The 19,429-nt window shown below is 43.5% G+C and overlaps 2 protein-coding genes across 2 annotated transcripts in view; one reads left to right on the top strand and one right to left on the bottom strand.

Annotated features, from left to right (window-relative positions):
• Nucleotides 1-19,429, top strand: part of LOC111596255 — a 129,354-nt gene continuing 109,925 nt past the window's right edge. The window contains 7 exon segments of the mRNA XM_030224965.1: nucleotides 1-1,104; nucleotides 1,174-1,292; nucleotides 1,375-1,653; nucleotides 1,718-2,440; nucleotides 2,501-2,786; nucleotides 2,862-6,588; nucleotides 18,675-18,711. Coding sequence (XP_030080825.1) covers nucleotides 9-1,104; nucleotides 1,174-1,292; nucleotides 1,375-1,653; nucleotides 1,718-2,440; nucleotides 2,501-2,786; nucleotides 2,862-6,588; nucleotides 18,675-18,711 — 6,267 coding nt within the window. The 5' untranslated portion in view covers nucleotides 1-8.
• Nucleotides 11,068-13,263, bottom strand: LOC111596252 (phenylalanine--tRNA ligase beta subunit). The gene is made up of 5 exons (XM_023310385.2): nucleotides 13,117-13,263; nucleotides 13,000-13,055; nucleotides 12,782-12,939; nucleotides 11,368-12,722; nucleotides 11,068-11,303 (listed from the first exon to the last, which is right to left on the bottom strand). Exons 1-5 carry the CDS (start codon nucleotides 13,172-13,174, stop codon nucleotides 11,152-11,154), a joined length of 1,779 nt encoding a protein of 592 aa, XP_023166153.1. The 5' UTR covers nucleotides 13,175-13,263; the 3' UTR covers nucleotides 11,068-11,151.

Below are 19,429 nucleotides of genomic sequence, written 5' to 3'. Positions count from 1 at the left end.
AACAACAAATGCAGCAAACGCAGTTACAATTGCAACAACATCTGCAGTTGCACCATCATCAGCAGCGCGCCGCGTCGCTTGTAGACTACTCAAATTCTCCGGCTTCTCCAATGGCTTCTCCAACAGGATGCAGCGGCAACAGTTTTGTCGAACAGCAACCGCCCATGGAAGGAGTTGGCAGTGAGGTACTGCATCATAAGGCTGCTATGGAAGACTTTCGTGGCCTGCTCGAAACAGCGGTTAATGATTCAAGGAGCGGTCATTCACTGGCCCGCTTCAATGACAAGCTAGCCAATGCTACGCAACTAAAGTTCTTCAAGGAGGGTTGGCAGATGCGCAATTTTTTTGGCGAGCAACCCAAGTCACCCACTGAAACGCCTCCAGAAATGGAGGAGACGATCATGTCGCCAAGTATGGAGCGTGTTGAGAACCGGGCTGAAATGAAGAATCTGGCTACACTCTGTTCCGCAGCAGCTATGGCAGCCCAAGTAACAGCAGCAAATAAGGAGATCGATGAAATTGTCACGGATATTGAGAGTGATGAAGGCGAGGCTGACGGTGAAGAAAATACCTTGCCACCGGAACCTATTGAGCTGACGGACACTATAATAGAGGAGGAGGTAGTGGATGATGAAGATGATGATGAAGAAGATCCGGATACCCAAAGCGGTGAAATTGATAAGCTTAACTTCGATGATGATGATGCGGATGCGGAAGTGGACTACATAGACGAAGATGATGGTAACGATGATGACGATGGTGGCGATGACGACGATGAAGACGAGGATGAGTTCTTCTTAGATGTTAATGTCGCCGTCGGCGATCAGAGTGACACCAACTCGAAAAGTGGCGCAGCTCTGCGGCCAAAGTTACGCAAAATGTCAACAAGACTGGAGAATTTAATATTGACCAAGCCCGATGTGTTGTCTCAATCATTATGTGATTTTCGTCAAGATCTGTCTAATTCTGAACTAATACATATGCTTCCCATTAAGGCGGCAGCCGCCAACAATGCTGCTTTGAACAGTCTACTCCAACAACAATTGGCAGCAGCAGTACATGCCAAGGCTCACAGCCAACAACAACAAGACTCGGAGCAGTGTGGTAATTTCTAGAAAATTAATTAAATTACCATTATTTTATAATAAGCTACATTTACATTTATGACAACAGATGAAGGAACACCCACGACTGCATCTGGGGAGCTGTATGCTGGCCTCGAACATTTTGCCAGCGATGGAGCTGATGGCGGACAACATGATATGACTGGTGAAATGGAGGACATATTCCTGGTAGTTTCACATATCATATTAAGTGTATGAAAATTTGTTGCTAAATGTTTTATTGAATTTTTTATTTTGATTCTTTCAATAGGAACTGGCCAGCAATCTGCAATGTCCAGAACTCGCAGAGTTAAGCCTTAATCAGATGTGCAAGGGCAGATTCACCGGCCATTGGTCACAGTCGTCTGGCAAATGGAGTGGACAGGAGCAGCTATTGGCAGCAGCAGCTGCACAGCACTCACAGGCATTATTAAGTGCCGGTGATGCGTCAACGGATGCGCAACAGCAGCGTCAGGCGAATCTCGTTCTATTGGATTATCCCATACAGCAACAACGTTTGCTTGACTCCGAGGATCTGCAGAATATGCAGGTAAGATTGAAGTTTTGATGAATTATTGATGTGATTAATACAGATTATTTTCTATTCTGGACAGCACCAGCAGACATCAGTTGCGTTATTACCATTCTCTGCAGACAACGCCGCAGCTGGTGTTACCACACAACCGCAACAGCAGCAAATTCATACAACACTGCCCAACAACGCCGAGTTTCAGCTGCAGCATCAACAGCAGCATGTCACATTGGAAGGTGATCCAGAGTTAAAGCAGCAGTTGCAACAACTGCACCATTTGCAGCAGCAGCAACACTCGAATGCACGCATTATTAAAGCCGTTGCCGCGGCAACCGGGCAAACACAGCAAGCCCAGCAGCCCGCTGCCAATTTTGTGTACAATGTGGAGAGCGGGGACAAAAATGCGCCACCAGTGCAGTTTTTGTTCCAGCTGCCACCGGCCATGACACAACAACCGCAGCAACAGCAACAGCAGCAGCAACTGACTGATCAATCAACAGATCTTCAGCTACATCAACAACAGCTACTGCACTGCGAACAACAGCAGCAGCATATGTTCCAGCAACGCGCTGAGCGACTACTTCAGCAGCAACAGCAGCGACCACCGACACAAAACGAATTGGAGCAGGTGGCACAAGAGTTGCTGCTGCAGCAGCGACAGCAATCATCAGCCGTCGGTTCCGTTGTTGGAGTCCAGGCGATGCCCATACCACAGAGCCTAAAACAAAAACACTTCAATTTGCAGGAGCAACTATTGCTGCATCCTCCGCCTCATATGCAGGCGCCGACATGCGTGCAGCATCAGGTTTGTACCCTCAACACCAAAAAGTGTTCGATCAATCCTAAGCCATTTATACTTTTTCAGGTGTCCACACAAACGCATGCAGGTTCGGTTGTAGTGCCCCAGCAATTCACTCAGTTTGCACTGCAACAACAGCAACAACAACAGCAGCAACAGACCCCACAACAACAGCAGCAGCAAAATGAGCTATCAATTTGGCCAATGTCCACGCCCAACACGCCAGCAGTGGGAACAACTACTGGTGCACCCAAAAGTATGCCCGGTGGTATTGCTAAGAAGGCAATTGACAAGCAATCTCGAAAGGATCGACGCTGTTCTGGTTTTCGTCAAACACCAGCTGGTAGTCAAGGTAAATATCGAATGAGGTGGCTTATTCACAGACAAAATACACTGCTAATTATATAATATTCTATTGATCAAACAGTCAACACCAATCAACACCAGCAGCCGGTGACAACAGCAACGGCAGCGGCAGCAGCAGCAGCTGCGGCAGCAGCACAGCAGCAGGCACAGCTACAGAATCAACTGGCTGTTGCTGCCGCTGCAGCCGTAGATAAAACTATTGAGATTGACTCAGAAACGGAGTCGAATCATGATACGGCTTTAACACTGGCCTGTGCTGGTGGACACGAAGAGTTGTGTGAGCTACTTATCAGCCGGGGTGCGAATATCGAGCATCGCGATAAAAAGGGCTTTACGCCTTTGATATTGGCCGCCACCGCCGGCCACGAGAAGGTCGTCGAAAGTCTGCTCAAGAATAATGCAGAGTTGGAGGCGCAATCCGAACGCACCAAGGACACGCCGTTATCATTGGCCTGCTCTGGTGGGCGCTATGAGGTTGTCGAGTTGCTGTTAGGTGTTGGCTCAAACAAAGAGCATCGCAATGTATCGGACTATACGCCACTAAGTTTGGCCGCCAGCGGAGGATATGTGAATATCATCAAGCTGCTGCTGAACCATGGAGCCGAGATTAATTCTCGTACTGGCAGTAAACTGGGCATCTCGCCGCTAATGTTGGCTGCCATGAATGGACATACGGCAGCGGTTAAACTGCTTCTGGATCAGGGATCTGATATAAACGCACAGATTGAGACAAATCGCAATACAGCACTCACGCTTGCCTGCTTTCAAGGGCGTCATGAGGTGGTTAGCTTACTGCTCGATCGCCGGGCAAATGTTGAGCATCGCGCTAAAACCGGTCTCACGCCTCTAATGGAGGCCGCATCTGGCGGCTATATCGAAGTGGGACGGGTACTTCTTGATAAAGGAGCTGATGTAAACGCAGCGCCTGTACCTACGTCTAGGGATACGGCACTCACTATTGCCGCTGACAAGGGACACCAAAAGTTCGTAGAACTGTTATTGTCACGTGGTGCCAGTGTGGAGGTGAAGAATAAAAAGGGTAACTCACCTCTGTGGTTGGCAGCACACGGTGGTCACCTGAGTGTAGTGGAACTGCTGTACAATCACAACGCAGACATTGATTCACAGGATAATCGACGCGTCTCCTGCCTGATGGCCGCTTATCGTAAGGGCCACACCAAAATTGTGAAATGGATGGTACAGTATGTGTCCCAGTTTCCCTCGGACCAAGAAATGATTCGCTTCATTGGCACTATTAGTGATAAGGAGCTAATTGAGAAGTGCTACGATTGTATGAAAATTCTGCGCTCCGCTAAAGAAGCGCAGGCGGTCAAAGCCAACAAAAATGCCTCCATATTGCTAGAAGAGCTGGATTTGGAGCGTACACGCGAGGAGAGTCGCAAAGCGGCCGCTGCACGTCGTCGTGAGCGCAAAAAGAAGAAGAAAATGGAAAAGAAAGAGGAGAAAAGACGCCAGCAACAGGTCAGCAATGGACCCAACGGTGGAGACGATGATCAGCAAGGCGACGACGACGATGCCAGCGACAATGAAAAGGATGACGACACTGACAAGGAGGATGACGATGAGGAAGCACCGCCTGTACGCGAAGAAGGCGATTCGGGCATCGATCAGGGATCTTGCTCCAGTGGCGATACCAAAGCCGCGCGTGTTTCGTCTAGCCAGCCTGACAATGTCAATGTCAATGGCAGTGGCACTACCTCGGCGAAGAAGACTAAAAAGCAGCAGCAAAAAAATAAATCGCAGCAACAAGTTCCACTCAACAGCGAATCAGCCGCCCCATCCCCAGCCGTAGCGCCAGTAGCATCCACGCCCGTTGGAAAGAATGGCGTTGCTATTAAGAAGTTAACAACTGTTGAAAGCGTTAAAATGCCGTCCAGCAGTAATCAGCAAATGGCTGGTCAGCAGTTAAAACGTCAGACGGATGCCAAAAAGGAGGAACCATTAGTGGCAACCTTACCAGCAACTTTATCTGCAACAGCTACCCCCACTGCCAATAGCAGTAAGAAAACAACTAAGGAAACTATTAGCAACAAACGTGAGAAGGAAAATCTGGCACCCAAGGAGACAATACCAGCGCCAAAGCCACAAACACCTGGCTCTGCCAGCAAGCTCCTGCCAGTTAGCAATGAATCCGTCAGCTATATTGCAATTCGGAAAGATACCGGAAAGTCGACTATATCTATGACTGGCTCTACTCAGGCCAAGCGCACCGAAATAGACGGTTGGAAAGAGGTCGTACGTAAGAGCAGTACACAGCAAACGGCAGTTGTTAGTTCTTCAGCTGGCGGAATACCCTCAATTGGAGCAGGCGGCGCTAGCAGTGCCAACTTGACGCCTAATAATTCGGCGACCAGCGTGAATAGCGGCGGGGTTGGACAGCATCATCATTCGATAAGCAGTTCGAGTTCAAGTTCGCTAGCTACATCCGCGCCCGAGATGACATGCAAGAAGGTTCAGGTGCCGGTTAATGCCATATCACGTGTCATTGGACGCGCCGGTAGCAACATAAACGCAATACGTGCCACTACAGGCGCTCACATTGAGGTTGAGAAACAGGGCAAAAATCAATCGGAGCGTAGCATTACCATTAAGGGCTTAACCGATGCCACCAAGCAAGCGCATATGCTTATCCTATCGCTTATCAAGGATCCTGATGTTGACATATTGCAGATGTTGCCACGCATCAATAGCAGTATCAAGGCTGGTACTACGGTTGCGCCGGTGGCTGCAACAAGCAATAGCTCCACTCAAATGGCTGTTGGTACTTGGGATAATCGCACGGCTGCCGTGAGTGTATCAAGCGCAACGGCTATGGGTAATTATTCCTCTGCTGCATCTACAACATCAACATCGTCGAGCTCCTCGGCCAGCTCTACGCCGGCTGTGGCTTATAGCAATGCCCAAGCCCACAATGCCAAGCAACTGCAACAGGCTCCACCTAGTGGTGCGAAGGCGCCAAGTGGACGCGGTGGTTCCTCCAAATCGAATGCCGCCGGCGGCAAAGCGTCCAGTTCATCGCGGGGTCAAAGCAGTCGGGCATACAGTAGTACACAGCAGCAATCTGCGCGAGGGGGTATATCATCTTCGTCTACCGCTAACGGTGGGGTCTCTACTCCATCCTCGAAAGCAAAATTGGAAAATAATACGCTCAAGTCGTTAGCTACCTTTTTTAATCAAAAGAGCTCCGTTGCTGCACAAGGAAAATCTACACAAAGCTTTGGCATGAAGGCGACACCAACTGCAGCGCAATCACCTAAGAAACTGGAGACACTTGGCGGAGTCGGTACCACTAGTGGACGCAGCAGTGGTGGTGGTGTGGTTGTTGCACCTTTTGGGCGTGGAAAGCCTGTAGGCGGCGCAACTGCATCTATTTCGCAGCTAGGCAACAGTAACAACAATACATTGGCTGGACCAATTGGTACCTTCAACGTGGCCGATGTGGCCGCTGTTAATGCTGCCGCAGCGGCCGCTGCAGCCAGTAACAGCAGCAGCAGCAGCAGCAGCAACAACAACAGCAACAACAACAATAACAATATCAACAATAACAACAATAATACTAGCAACAACAATGCAAAGCCTCATTCGGTAACGCCCATTGCGCCACCCAGCAAGCGCATTTCCTCGCCCGTACCGCAAAATATACAGCAGCAGCAGCAACAGCAAAACCAACAGCAACAGCAGCAACAGCCACCGCAGCAGCAGCAATCTTCCCAACTGCAGCAACCACAGCAACAGCCGCAGCAGCAGCAGCAGCAGCAGCAGCAGCAGTCACCACAGTTGCAATCTCAAACGAATAACAATCAACAGAACTTAGTTATTAATACAAACGTATTGAACGACAAACGTATTGAACTATACGCTGATAGTTTTAGTGCCCAACTGGCTGCCAAACTGTCCAGTGCGTATTCCCTGTTTAGCGATTATCAGCAATCGCAGTGGGGTAAACTGGTTGATGGAAATGCAGGTGGTGGTGGAACTGGTACAAGCAATTCAACTGGATGTGGTTTGAATGCCATGGCAGGCGATGTGTTGCCGCAGGCTGATGCTTCCAAGGCGCCGGGCTATAATCGCAACATACTCAGTTCTCCTGTGGGCAGCTCAAAAGCCTCTTCGAATCATTCAACATCGCCGCCAGTGGGCAATGCAGCGATACCAATGCAACAGCAGCCTCCGAGCAACCAGCAGACCGTGCAGCAAGCGCTCAATATAATCACCAGTGGTGCTGGTGGCAGTGTGACAGCAGCTAGGTCACCGTTGGTAGCCGAAGCTACAGCAGCCGGCAATGGTGTCGTCGCACCTGGAGCGGTAACTGTCAATGGCACACAGGGTCACGGTGATACCAATAATGCGGCATCCGCGCACTCGCCGGGCGTCATCAAGCCACCGACAGCGCCAATTCAGAGGCCTACGATTCCTATGCAAATGACTGCACCAGAACCCGCAGCGGGCAGTAATTTTGGATCGGTGCCTGCTCTAGCGGCGGCTGCTGCAATAGCCAATGCGGCTATGATTGATCGACAGGTTCAAGACCTGCAGCGTCTGCAGCGCCTTTACGACAAAGTGGGTACACCACAGCAGCCGCATAACTATCCCATGGAGCACTCAAATCTTCATCATATGGTTGATGGTATAATGCGACTAAATCCACGACCAGCTGTTTTCGGTCAAGGCAATAAGGCACCGCAACAACAACCTAGTGGCAACAATCAGGTACAGACGGCGCAACAGTCTAATATGTTTGGCAATCAGGGTCGGCCAGCACCTGGCGCACGTCAACAACCGGTGAGCGGTGCAGCTGCAGTGGCGCAGCAGCGGTGGTATGGTGGCGCATTGGAGTATCCAGCTTATAGTGGACGCGACATGTTGCATTTGGAGAATGGCGGCGCCTTAGCGGGCTTGAGCTCACCATCTGCCATGTCACCTAACCATGATGACATACGCAAGATGCCGCGGCCCATTGGCACCGAGCGTGCTGCAGCCTCATGGAAGTATAACAACTACAATGTAGCCGCAACGGCGCTCAATATGGATGAAACTCTGGTAAATATGCATGTGCCGTGGGCGAATGAGCACAAGCCACAGCCGCCAGGCTTACAACAGCAGCAGCAACCACAGCAACCACCCAATTGGCTTAAGCAGCCATACAGGCCATACAACAATGGGCCCTATCCGCAGCACGAGCCGATGAATGTAAGATATTATAGAATAATAAAGAATCGCTTATATCATATTGTTAATTTTTTCTATAATTTAGGTTTCAATGGATTACCACAACATGCAACAGCAGCCGCCACCACCGCCTCCACAGCAGCAACAGCAGCATGTTAATCTAATGCCGCCGTCGTATGGCTTCCAACACTTCGGCCACGGTGGGGCCGATGTGTCGTCACATTTGCCCGACAAGGTGGAGGCCTGGGAACACCATGATAAACACGTGAGTGTGCAACATAAACAACTCGAACTTAGCCCAAAAATTATATTCTTTTCTACTTTTTGTATATATAGCAGCCCTGGGCAAACTACACCACCAACTGGTCAAATTGATGCGCCAGCGAAAAGGATGCAGCCGCCAGTGAATGGACATCGGGCTGACATGCTGCAACGAAGTAGGTCAGATCGGATTGCATCTGATCTAATCTTATCGGATTAGACTATATATAAAACAAGGAAAAGTCGTAGCCAATATAATTGAAAGAAATGCACAGCAATACAATACCGGGCAAAGTCGTTATGAAAATGGAAATGCCAATTGATTGTTCGATTGTTTTTTCACATTTTCTGTGCGACTGCACGCACACAAACACTTCACACTCGTAACAAATACAAATACACACAATCGCACGTACAGCTACACACCCCCATCCACAGCTATACACACAGTTACGCATGAACACAAATTAATAATCGACTGACTTTCAAATGCAGTGAAACAAAGAAGCTTGGCCTTGTTCATTATTAATTCATAATTTAAGTTTTCATTACCTTGGGCAACTATTTAAATTTACAGGTAACTTGAAGTTTGGCAGAAGAAACTTATGATTAAAACAACAACAAGTCCGTAATTCCCCTCTCCCGCCCTTCTTACCCCCACACACATATATATATATACACACACTAACACATACACCTATAGAACATGCTCGTACATATACTTGAATACACATGCGCACACACACACACACATCCACGTATATATATATACCCGATGACAGAAATCATGGAAAAATTATATATTATTTATTTTAAATGTAATTTGAATAATTTGATATTCCTTGAAGTAAACAAATGTATAACTTATGATTTCGTGTGACCAAGCGATAAACCGGTAGAAAAATGTGATGAAGAGATAATGCCAACACACGTTTAATTTTAAGCTAGAATTCAGTCTTATAAATGAAAATTATAATTAAAATGAAATTTGAGATATCTGAAAATATTTTCCAACATCTCCGCTAACAAACCCATATATATAAATATATATGTATATGTATACTTTATATTTATATATACTCCATATATATATATATACATATATATTTCTATATATATGCGTATTTAATATTATGTAATAAAAAGCCTCAACTGGAATATTTAAACTGTAAATTAAGGCGCGCACTTTCCTTGTTTCTTAAAAAGTCCAATTCTTGATAAAGGCGACAGGTGGAACTCGTTAAGTCCTAGCTAGAGCAGCAGACTGCGCTACAAAACAAAAACAATACAAAAAGCAATAAGATACGCTTGCAGCAACAATAACAACAAACACAAGAAATTACTTAAATGCTATTAATTACACATGCATAAGCATAAACAGATACTTACCACTCTACCTACACTAAACTGTTAAAAACATTTTGCGAAAAGTCTACGAAAAACAAGCGAATACATTAAAATTTACTTACGTATTTAGCTAAGGGAAAATTACACACATAAACAAACACACACACAAACCTACACACCAATTATACAAAGAAAGAAGAATTTTAGATATGTTTTTTGTATTCAATTTTGAGTTGTAAATTTTGACAGTTCTTTAGTTCTCGACAGCTTACATAGGGAACGGATACTAAAAATGTAGCTAGTAGAAATTCGAATTGCTTAATTAACTTAACGTAAAACAAACAAAAGCATACAATTTAATATTCCATTTAAAGGAAGAAACAACAAAATATTCTTCAAATGCATAAACGACGTAAAAGATAAATGGCTTGGTAACTTTTAAATGCTTATCCGACACACTACGAGTAGAAGGTCTTAGAGATAGAGCACAACAATACATAGCATAGAATGTGTTTCCACAAAAATACAAAACTATACAACAAAAAGCCACAAATATGTAAAAACACTTGATAAACAAAAAAAAAACTGATGATAAGCAACGCGAGCGCTGATTGGCCAAAACGGTGCCGTGTGGCAGTAATTGCTTTGTAAAATGAATAATATATCTATAATATATATAAATATATATATACACATATATATATATATATATTCAAAGTCAAACCTCATACGCATATATGTATGCGTATGTATATATGTTTGCGCTACATTGCCTATACACTTGCATAAAAATACAAAAACAAAAAAAGATAAAAACGATGATATGAAATTATCTTTAACAGCGTTAAAGCATAACTAATCTAATAGAATAAAGAAAGAAAATAAACGATAAACTTTTTTTTTGCCTGTTTGGTTTGTTTGTTTCAAACATTGTTTTAGCTGCAAGCAAATTATGTAATGAAAGCAAAATGCAAAGATTCGTTGAAATCAAAAAGAAACAAAAATGTCACACACTGCACCCATAAATACATGCATACGTGCATACATATGAACACAAACACACACCCACACACACACACCAGACGGATCATAAAATTAAAAAGAAAAAAGAAGCGAAGCTGAAAACAGCCGTTATTTAGGTTCTTTATCGACAGCAAAGCAGAATAATATAGATTTTTTTCATGCGAAAAAAGGATATGAAAAATGAAATTCATAGATTTATTAATTTAAAATTTAAAAAATACACACAAAGTACTTCAGATATGAATTATTATGAAGTATGCATGCAGAAAACAAAAACTAAAAATAAAATAAAAAAAACTACATACATATATGATATACATACATACTATACGGATTATTATTACTCTTATAATTATTATTGTATTGAAGGAAAAATATAAGAACATTAAACAGCATAAATAAAAAGAAATAAAAAACAAAAAAAAAAAAAAATCACGATTTTTTGTGTTCCGGGTTTTGTGACCATTTATTAAGACTTAGAAAGTTTTTAACAATTATGTGTAGATATTGTTACTAATGAGCTGAGCTGCCTATACGAAGGGCTCAATTGTGAACTCAACGGCTGAACAGGGTGTAGTTAAATCAAAAGCCTGAAGCACGCTCGGATGCAACACTCCGATTTTCCCGATGACGGTCTCGTTGTACATGACATTCGCGCATCGCCCGGGAAAGTAGCTGGGATCTGTTACAAAGAAATTAATATAAATTAAGCAAATTTTGGATTATTGAATTTCACTTGAGCCCACCTTCAGTTGCCTGGAGATAGTAGCCGCTATCGGCGCCGCCCGTCTTCCAGGGCACAGAGAGCAGCTGCATGACACGATCCAGCAGACCATGAACCACCTCAAATCCAGCACTCTTGTTGCAGTTAACCGCACACAGACGTCGCTCGTTGCGTGCTCCAACCTCTGTATGTTCGGCAGTTAGCACTACGTCGCTAATCTCAAACAGTTTCAATGGCAGCGGCATCTTACGATTTGCCACCACAGTTTTCAACAGACCCGGCAGCAGGGTGGTGCGCACCACTTGAAATTCTAAGGTCTTGGGATTGCCTATATGGACAGCAGGCAAAGCTTCGATGTCTTTGTTCAGCTTCAGCGCTATGTCATCGCGTGAGCAAAGCGTAAATGTGAGCGCCTCGGTGAAGCCGGCCTGTGCCACTTGCTCGCGCAGCTGCTCGGTCAATTTGTTGAGCGGAAACTGTTTGGCGATTTGCATAAAGGCTGGCAATGATTTCTTGATGTTGTTGTAGCCAAATGCGATGGCAATGTCCTCGTAGATGTCGCAGGCATGTATGACATCATGACGCGTTGGTGGAATCTTTACGTTTAGTGAGTCGCCATCCTTGGCATCAACCTCGGCCTCCAGATACATGCGTGTTAGCATGTCCGCCAGTTTGTTGGCGGGTTCGTTGATGCCAATGTACGCATTGGCTCGTTTCACCGATACACGCTCTTCACGCACCGCCAGCTCCGGATAGGAAATGATGGTACCATCAGTTTGTATCACATCACATGGCTCGACAGTAAATTTTTTCGCACAGTGCTCGGAGAAGAGGCATACAATAGTGTCCAGCACCACCTTGGCTTTGGTCAAATCTGTGGCAGTACATTCGATGAACACATTTTTGGTTTTTAGTGAAATTTTTGAGTGATCTCCGTTGATAATTGGCGGCAGCGACAGCACCACGCGATTGGAGTCATAAATAACTGGATAGACAGGCGAATCGCGTATGATGGGCAAATATTGCTTAAGCTGTGCATGCGTGGCATAGAAGTCCATAAGCTGAATGCCGTTCAGCTCTTGCGTTTGGTTTAGTGGGACAAATTTAATTTGATCCGGCGCCAAGGCCTCATAACTGAATGGTCCTTTTATGGTGTCCAGATCGTGAGTGCCAATAGCCACTAAAGTACGTTTGCGGCAAATATTTTGATGCAGCTTATCTTGCAGGTCGATAAAGCTATTGTACGATTCCTGCGTAAAGGTAACATTTCGCAGCACTGCGGCCACAGCAAAAGGACGAATTTGCGCTGTCGAAGGCGTAATTTTCAGCACTTGGCGCTGCGCTGGCTCCACAAACTCGAACTTGGGTGGCTTCACTCTGTAAGAATGCTTCTATAAATGGGGATGGAATTAATAAATAGATGTTTTTCTACTCACTTGCCCTGAAATACTCGCAGACCCGTTACTAAACCTTCCATACAAAGCAAATCATAGCGATTCGCCGGTATATCAATCCTGTAGATGATTTCCTCGCTGGCATCCGCAGCTGCCGCAACGTCGCCTTGCTCTTTAGTGAGCATTTGCTTCTCTGTTGTCTGCGAAATTGGAATGATGACATTTTCTTTCTTATTACATATTACACCACTAATGCTTACCACTTCATCTAGCTCCAGGCCGAAGGCAAAGCATAGTTCTTGGAACTCATCATCGGCTAAGGAAAGGGGTAAACATTAAAGTGGAAAATCCACGTGGACGGCTGCCGGTTAACTTACTGTATTTCTTGCCGAGTGCATCGAAGAGCAGATCACGTTTAACTCCAATTGTTGGCATCGTGTTAATTTAAATAAATTACGGATATCTCCTTAGATACAAATTTTCTTAATTTTAAATATTAAGAAATATTAAAAAGTAATGTTTGATTAAAGTGTGTACACACCTAATTTGTAGTTTTAAGAAAATGTTATTTAATATAACAGTAATAATAACATGACAAATTCATTTATGACTATTTTGGTTAATGCGAGCGCACACAACTCTTCATGAAAATATTTATTAATGTTGGCATCGGTAATAGCGAAAACACTGCTAATTAACATTAAAAGACATGTTTAAGCGGTTAATAATCGTCAGATTTGAACTTAACAGAGGTTGGTTGTAGACCACAAAAGAGATGAACGATATATATAGCGATATTGTCAGCTATCGATTAATACTCTCCAGTCACAAAAAGTGTAGTATTTTTTGCCGTTAATTAAAATGTAATTCAAAATTCTTAGAAATAGTTAAATTTTTTAAAAGTATTCTGCATAGTAAAAGTTGCCACATGCCGTTGTGACATGTTTTTGTACATACATTTTTATGCACTTGAACGCCATATGCTACCTGTTTCACTGATGGCCTCAAAAATGCATATTATGTTGGACACACGTAGTCAATATAAAAAAATGCCACACACTACGTGTTGTTGTGCTGCTTATACGGATTCCAAATCAGCAGAAAAAAAGCGTGTGCTGGTGGCAGCTGTTGTTGTCGCCTGGCGCTGCATTTCCAAAATGTCCACACAAGAAATCGGAAGTAAAAAGCGCCTCATTTTTTTAGTACTCTTTCTTTTTTTGTTTTTAGAGCGAAAGCAGTCGGAACGAGGTGTTTAGATCGAACACTGTCCACAAAATACAGCTTAAACTTGACCGTAACGTAGGCAGCTTAAGTAATTAAGCAGGCAACGCGACGTCAAGCGAGCTCCTTGGCAGACGCGCGTCAGACGGGGCCCAAAAAATAAACAAAAAAAAAAAAAGTATGAAGCGCGTGTGGCCAAAAAGTTAATGAAGCGTTAAAAAATCAACTTGTGATCATAAAAAAAGCTGCGAGCCATTTTAAACAGTTATAAACTGAGCCTCAGGTAGGTCTGAGCAGTATATTATACATGTGTATGTAACAGACGCGGGGGCGCACATAGTATATATATTCTCGATCGGAATAGCCGATTAGAGCTTGGAATCTATAATTCCTTCTATATTCCTTCTATGTCACATGCAGATCAATTTTATTTCAAATAATCGAGGTATCTTTTAGTCGGACATTCCCCTAGATCAGCTTTGTGTTTTTTTATTTTTATATTTTTTGGCTTTAACGTCTATTGTATTTGTGATCTATTTCCCTCATAAATATGTATTAAATTGAGCATTTTTCCACAGGATTCTTTTTTGGTTTTCTTTTTTGGGCCGTGCCCTAAGGAATAATCAATTTAAAAACGCCTTCGACTGCTCGCTGTTGCATTTTTCATAAGCATGTCCTTGCGCAGGGGCTTTGTGTTTGTTTGTTCAACCCTTGAAGAGATTGATTATTGTTTATATTTGTGCCTCCTGTATGCATACGAATGCAGTGCAAACATACGCATCGCATCGCATCGCATCGCATCGCATTGTGGCCCGACCGATGCCGACGCCAACGCCAAAGCCAACTCTTCCATTTGAATTGGGGCAATTAAAGTGTGTGGTACAACTCACGGCTGAATAACTCTATAAACACGTGATAGATGAAAGACCGGCTGAACCGATTTATACTGCGCTGCCCAACAACAACAGCAGCAACAACAATAGCAATTAACATTAACCCCTTCGACCTTCGTCGCTTCAAAGTGGGGGCGTTAATTCAGACACGAGTTCTTGGTCAATTTATCAAATAATTTGACCAATTCCTGGAAATCGAAATAAAGTGATTATCAAGAGACTTAACCATTGAGCATATTTATTAGCCAGCACATTTTTCATCTTTGCCATTGTCCTGCCATTGCCTTAGTCTCGCAGCCTCTAATTCGTTTGGAATTATGCTAAATATTTAATTCATATCTGTATAATATCGTATAATATATAATATGAAATAGAAGTTGAGCTCAACTTAATGCTGATTTGTAAATATATTAAGCAGCATGAAGTCTAGTTTAGTTAGGCATCTCAATGGATATGCAGTCTGATACCTAAGCTGAGGTCTAAAGGTGTGAGAGAGAGAGAGAGAGAGAGAGAGTGAGTGAGAGAGAGAGAGAGAGAGAGAGAGAGAGAGTGTGTGTTTGGATATATATATGATTTATATAAATAATTAAAATATACATATCAATAATTTAAGTTTTAATCTGAATAAAATATTCATAACATTGAGATTGATGTGTGATGAATCTTGAAGTTTCAGTCATGCCATGAAGTTGATGAACTTTGCCAAATATTTAAAATACAAATCAAAGAGAAGCTGAGCTCAGAGAGAGAGGGTGGTACGAACAGAGGAAGAATGCAGACTATATAGAAAAAGAGTCGCGAGAGAAGGAGAGAGAATGCAAGTAAGAATTGAGAGAGAGAATGAATATAAGGATAATATAAGGAATGAATAAGGAAAACATAAGGAGAAGAACTAAGGGAACGAAGAGTTCAATTGGGAAACATGTTCAACATAACATAATAAATATTTTAGAATACAGATAAAATGGATTTTCATACAGATCCTCAAAATGCACACTGCCAAAGCGCAAACCTTATCTTTTGTTCTCACGCATAAGCCTCAGAGGATGGCCCTAATTGCTAACTAGTTAGTTTTTCACACGTTTGCTCCAGTTACAATTATGCAGCACACACCTCTTCCGCTCTTCCGGCAAACATGGCAAAAAAGGCAGTAAAGGCAAACATAAGATCAATTCATCATGTTGGTAATTGGATGGGAATGTGTAGATTTTCACTGGTCTCTTGCCAAACACTTGTGCCATTACCTGTTCCGCCAGCTGACCCGAGCTGCTGGCCTGCTGTGTGGTCAGATTCATTTGAAATTAACTATATAAGCGATATCTGCGGTTGAAAATATCAATTTTCATATAATGTAATTGTCACCCAAGGACCTCCATGCAGACTGTCAACGGGGCTGGCTCATAAGTGTGCTTCTGTCTGCATACGATCGGAAAATGGAAAACAAAAATGAAAAACTAAAACAGGGAAAAGGCTGCCTCAATCAAATTGACTTGTGGAACTATGTTGGGCTTATCTGATGCGCAATTTTTCAATTTCATGAGCTGATGTTGAGAAATGACCCAGCATCGATATCAGTTACAATTTATATTTTACTTTTACACCGTTGGCCGAAGGGCAAAAGGTAAACATATCAATTACTCACCATCGAGGCCCGTTGACAGACAAACCGAACTACTGCGAGCATCTAAAACAACTACTGAATCTCTCAGTTTCTCACTTCCGAGAAAGTCATTTCTCACACCATTTGGGATTTGTTTGTGTTTCATTTCGATTTCAATTTCAATTTCTTTTGTCTTCTGACCAGGCCCAAAACTGCTTTCTAGGCTCAAGTGTCGCTTTTGGAAAGTGTTGCTACTTTTGACTTCTGGCTAAGTGTTTCGGGCTGCAGATCCTTCAGGTGCCAATGCAGCACCTAACAGCACCTATGGGAAATTATATGAATTATATTAAACGGACTCCAACAGGGCTGAGCGAAATCCTTTAAACCGTTTGAAAGTTTCGCTTTTTATTTATTTTATTTTATTTTTTTTTTTCGCTTGTTGTTTGAGCGGCTGCGCCGTTGCCATCAAAACACCCTGTAAAAGTGTTAAGAAACCTAACACATAGATCAGATCTGATCATATACGTATATAGCTTGATGTAGATAATGATGATAGATACATATTATGTAGGTAACTATTTCAAAGATTCCATATTCCATAAGAACCGCTTCGAGATCGTGTTGAGCTTCATCTACACTTGATGCCACATTGCAGGATCCTAAGGGCAAGTTGGCAGCTTGTCTCAGCCACGTTTACGTAGTGTCCAAAGAGTCGTGCATTTCCCAGTGCTGCAGCTTGCTGCTTAACTGCGATTGTTACCCTAATTTTGAGTCGTCTTTAAAAATGAAACGGTCTGATCGCCAGGCCGACCGCTGGGCCAAGCCCAGCCATTGGCAGCAGATCCAACCACGCGTTGGATCGCCCGTAATGGCACAATCAGAATAGCTAGGCTGCGGCGCGGCGCACGCGTGTCATTCCTGGGCAGCAATCAAAGTGATGGGAAAATTGCGTTTGGGTTCAACAGGTTCGCTTGGCTGTGCATTATTTTTGTTTCTGTTTGCCTAAAGGTTAAACGTGCGAATTTCACCGATGGCCAAAAGCAGGCAACAGAGGCCACGTCTTCAGCTCGAGGTCCAGGCCCAGGGCCTTTTTGTTCTTTTTTTTTTGTTTTTTGATCAGCGGTCGATCAATGTTTTCGTTTTCGGTGGTAATCGCAATCGTCTGACTTCTTGTGCTCCTGCTACGGCATACCGTACGAAGCTTGTATATTTATATATATATATATATATATATATATATATAAGCTACAGCTACAGCTAAAGCTAATTAAATGTAATTTGGTACTTCCTTTTCAGCCGAAATAATACATATAAATAGTATCTTTAGTTTACATTTTATTCGCGCTCTTTGCGGCTGCCTCTTCGCTCATTATTATAAATTTTCGTTTTCTTACTTAAGGTCACTTCAATTCCATATATATATATATATATATATATATATATATATATATATATATATGTATAGGGTGAGTATACCTTTGCATACCTTAGCTGAATTCAAAGGAATTCGCTTGGCGTACTTCACGCGCAACAATAGAACAATTGAGCACTGAACTATACCTTAGAAGCAGTGGAGAACCGAAACTGAAACTTGTTAATTGTTTTGCGCTCGAGTGGCGGCCTCTTCAGTTGCCAGTGAAGAAACACTTTCCATTCAAGCCCAATAAGCGAGCCATTGTGAAAAACGTTGGCCCATTCATGAAAGCACCTACGAGGGGCATCTGCAACTGCAATTGTTGCGCCGCAAATTAGACGCTCAATTACTCTATAAAATTCCTGGATAATTTCGTTGCAGTGAGCAGAGCCGAACCGCAGCACCGCAGTACGCAGGCTGGGATTCGTGTAGGCAGTGAGCACCCAACCACTTCTATACGAAAGTGAATCTTGACCACGTGGTGTTCCTTCGACTGTAACCCTTCGCTTAGGCGATCATTTTTCATAATTTATCCTCTAGCCACATCCTTCCGTAAAATGTTCTCACACTTGACCCGCTGCGCTCGGCAACGCCCCGCCTCGCCAAGGATCGGAAGTTGTTCCTGGCATCATTCTAGGCGCACTCAAAATCTTGTTGCACAGAAGAAAATCTTATTAAAAATTGTTGTTTCTTTCGTGGCCCCTTTTCTGTTGTTATTTTTTCGGATTTTTTTATTGCTTTAATCATTTTTATTTTGTGCGGCTTCCGTGCCACCTGTTATGCTCAGCGTTGGCGAAGGTGTAGCAGCCAGAAGCAGCAGCAGCAGCAGCAGCAGCAGCCAAAGGTCCTCGCATCCTTGAGGCCTTTTTGATTTTTCTCAAGTGATTGCGTAGTTTTCATCTTTTGTTCGCTTATTGTTGTAGTTCTCAGTGTTTCAAATTTGAATTGATCATTGCGTTTTGATCTGGGTAAGGGTAACGTGGGATCGCCGTCATCAGAGCCATGTCCTACATCCGACCCTATCAAAATACCAATCACAATTTGTCGATTATAATGCCTACTTCCGATTTCGTTTTCGTTATTCCAATTTGACTGCAGCGTGAAATTAATTTCTATGTGCAAAGACAAATAGCCTTGGGCCACATGATGAATGCCTGCGAATTAGTCAAAGTTGTTGCAGGATTAGAATCGGCCTGGCGCCAAGCAGTTGCCAAAGATCACCAAAGAGATGGCTATCGACTGCAGACCTCTGCTATTGGCAAAACAAAACACAAACTCAGACCAGAGCAGCTTCAAAGCCGAGCCGTGCGACAAAAATTGCTACGCTTCACTCTGATCCCATCAGATGCAGATAAATATGTGTATGTTATATATAGATAGATAGATGCCGGCAGGTTGTGATAACCATCAGTATGCAATCTATAACAACAGGCTGGCTGCCTGGCCTGCCTGCAGGCGTGCCCAAACAATGACACAGTGGGCGCTGCATTGACCTGGCCAGGACAACGTCGACTCGACCCGGTCCGACCCTCAACTGAGCGTGTGTATAATCTAGTTTTAAT

This window comes from Drosophila hydei, unplaced genomic scaffold (genome assembly GCF_003285905.1).
Source record: "Drosophila hydei strain 15085-1641.00,03,60 unplaced genomic scaffold, DhydRS2 tig00008121-arrow-pilon, whole genome shotgun sequence".
NCBI lineage: Eukaryota > Metazoa > Arthropoda > Insecta > Diptera > Drosophilidae > Drosophila > Drosophila hydei.
The sequence above is the reverse complement of the archived record's forward strand: the minus strand, read 5'-3'. Positions and strand labels throughout refer to the sequence as shown.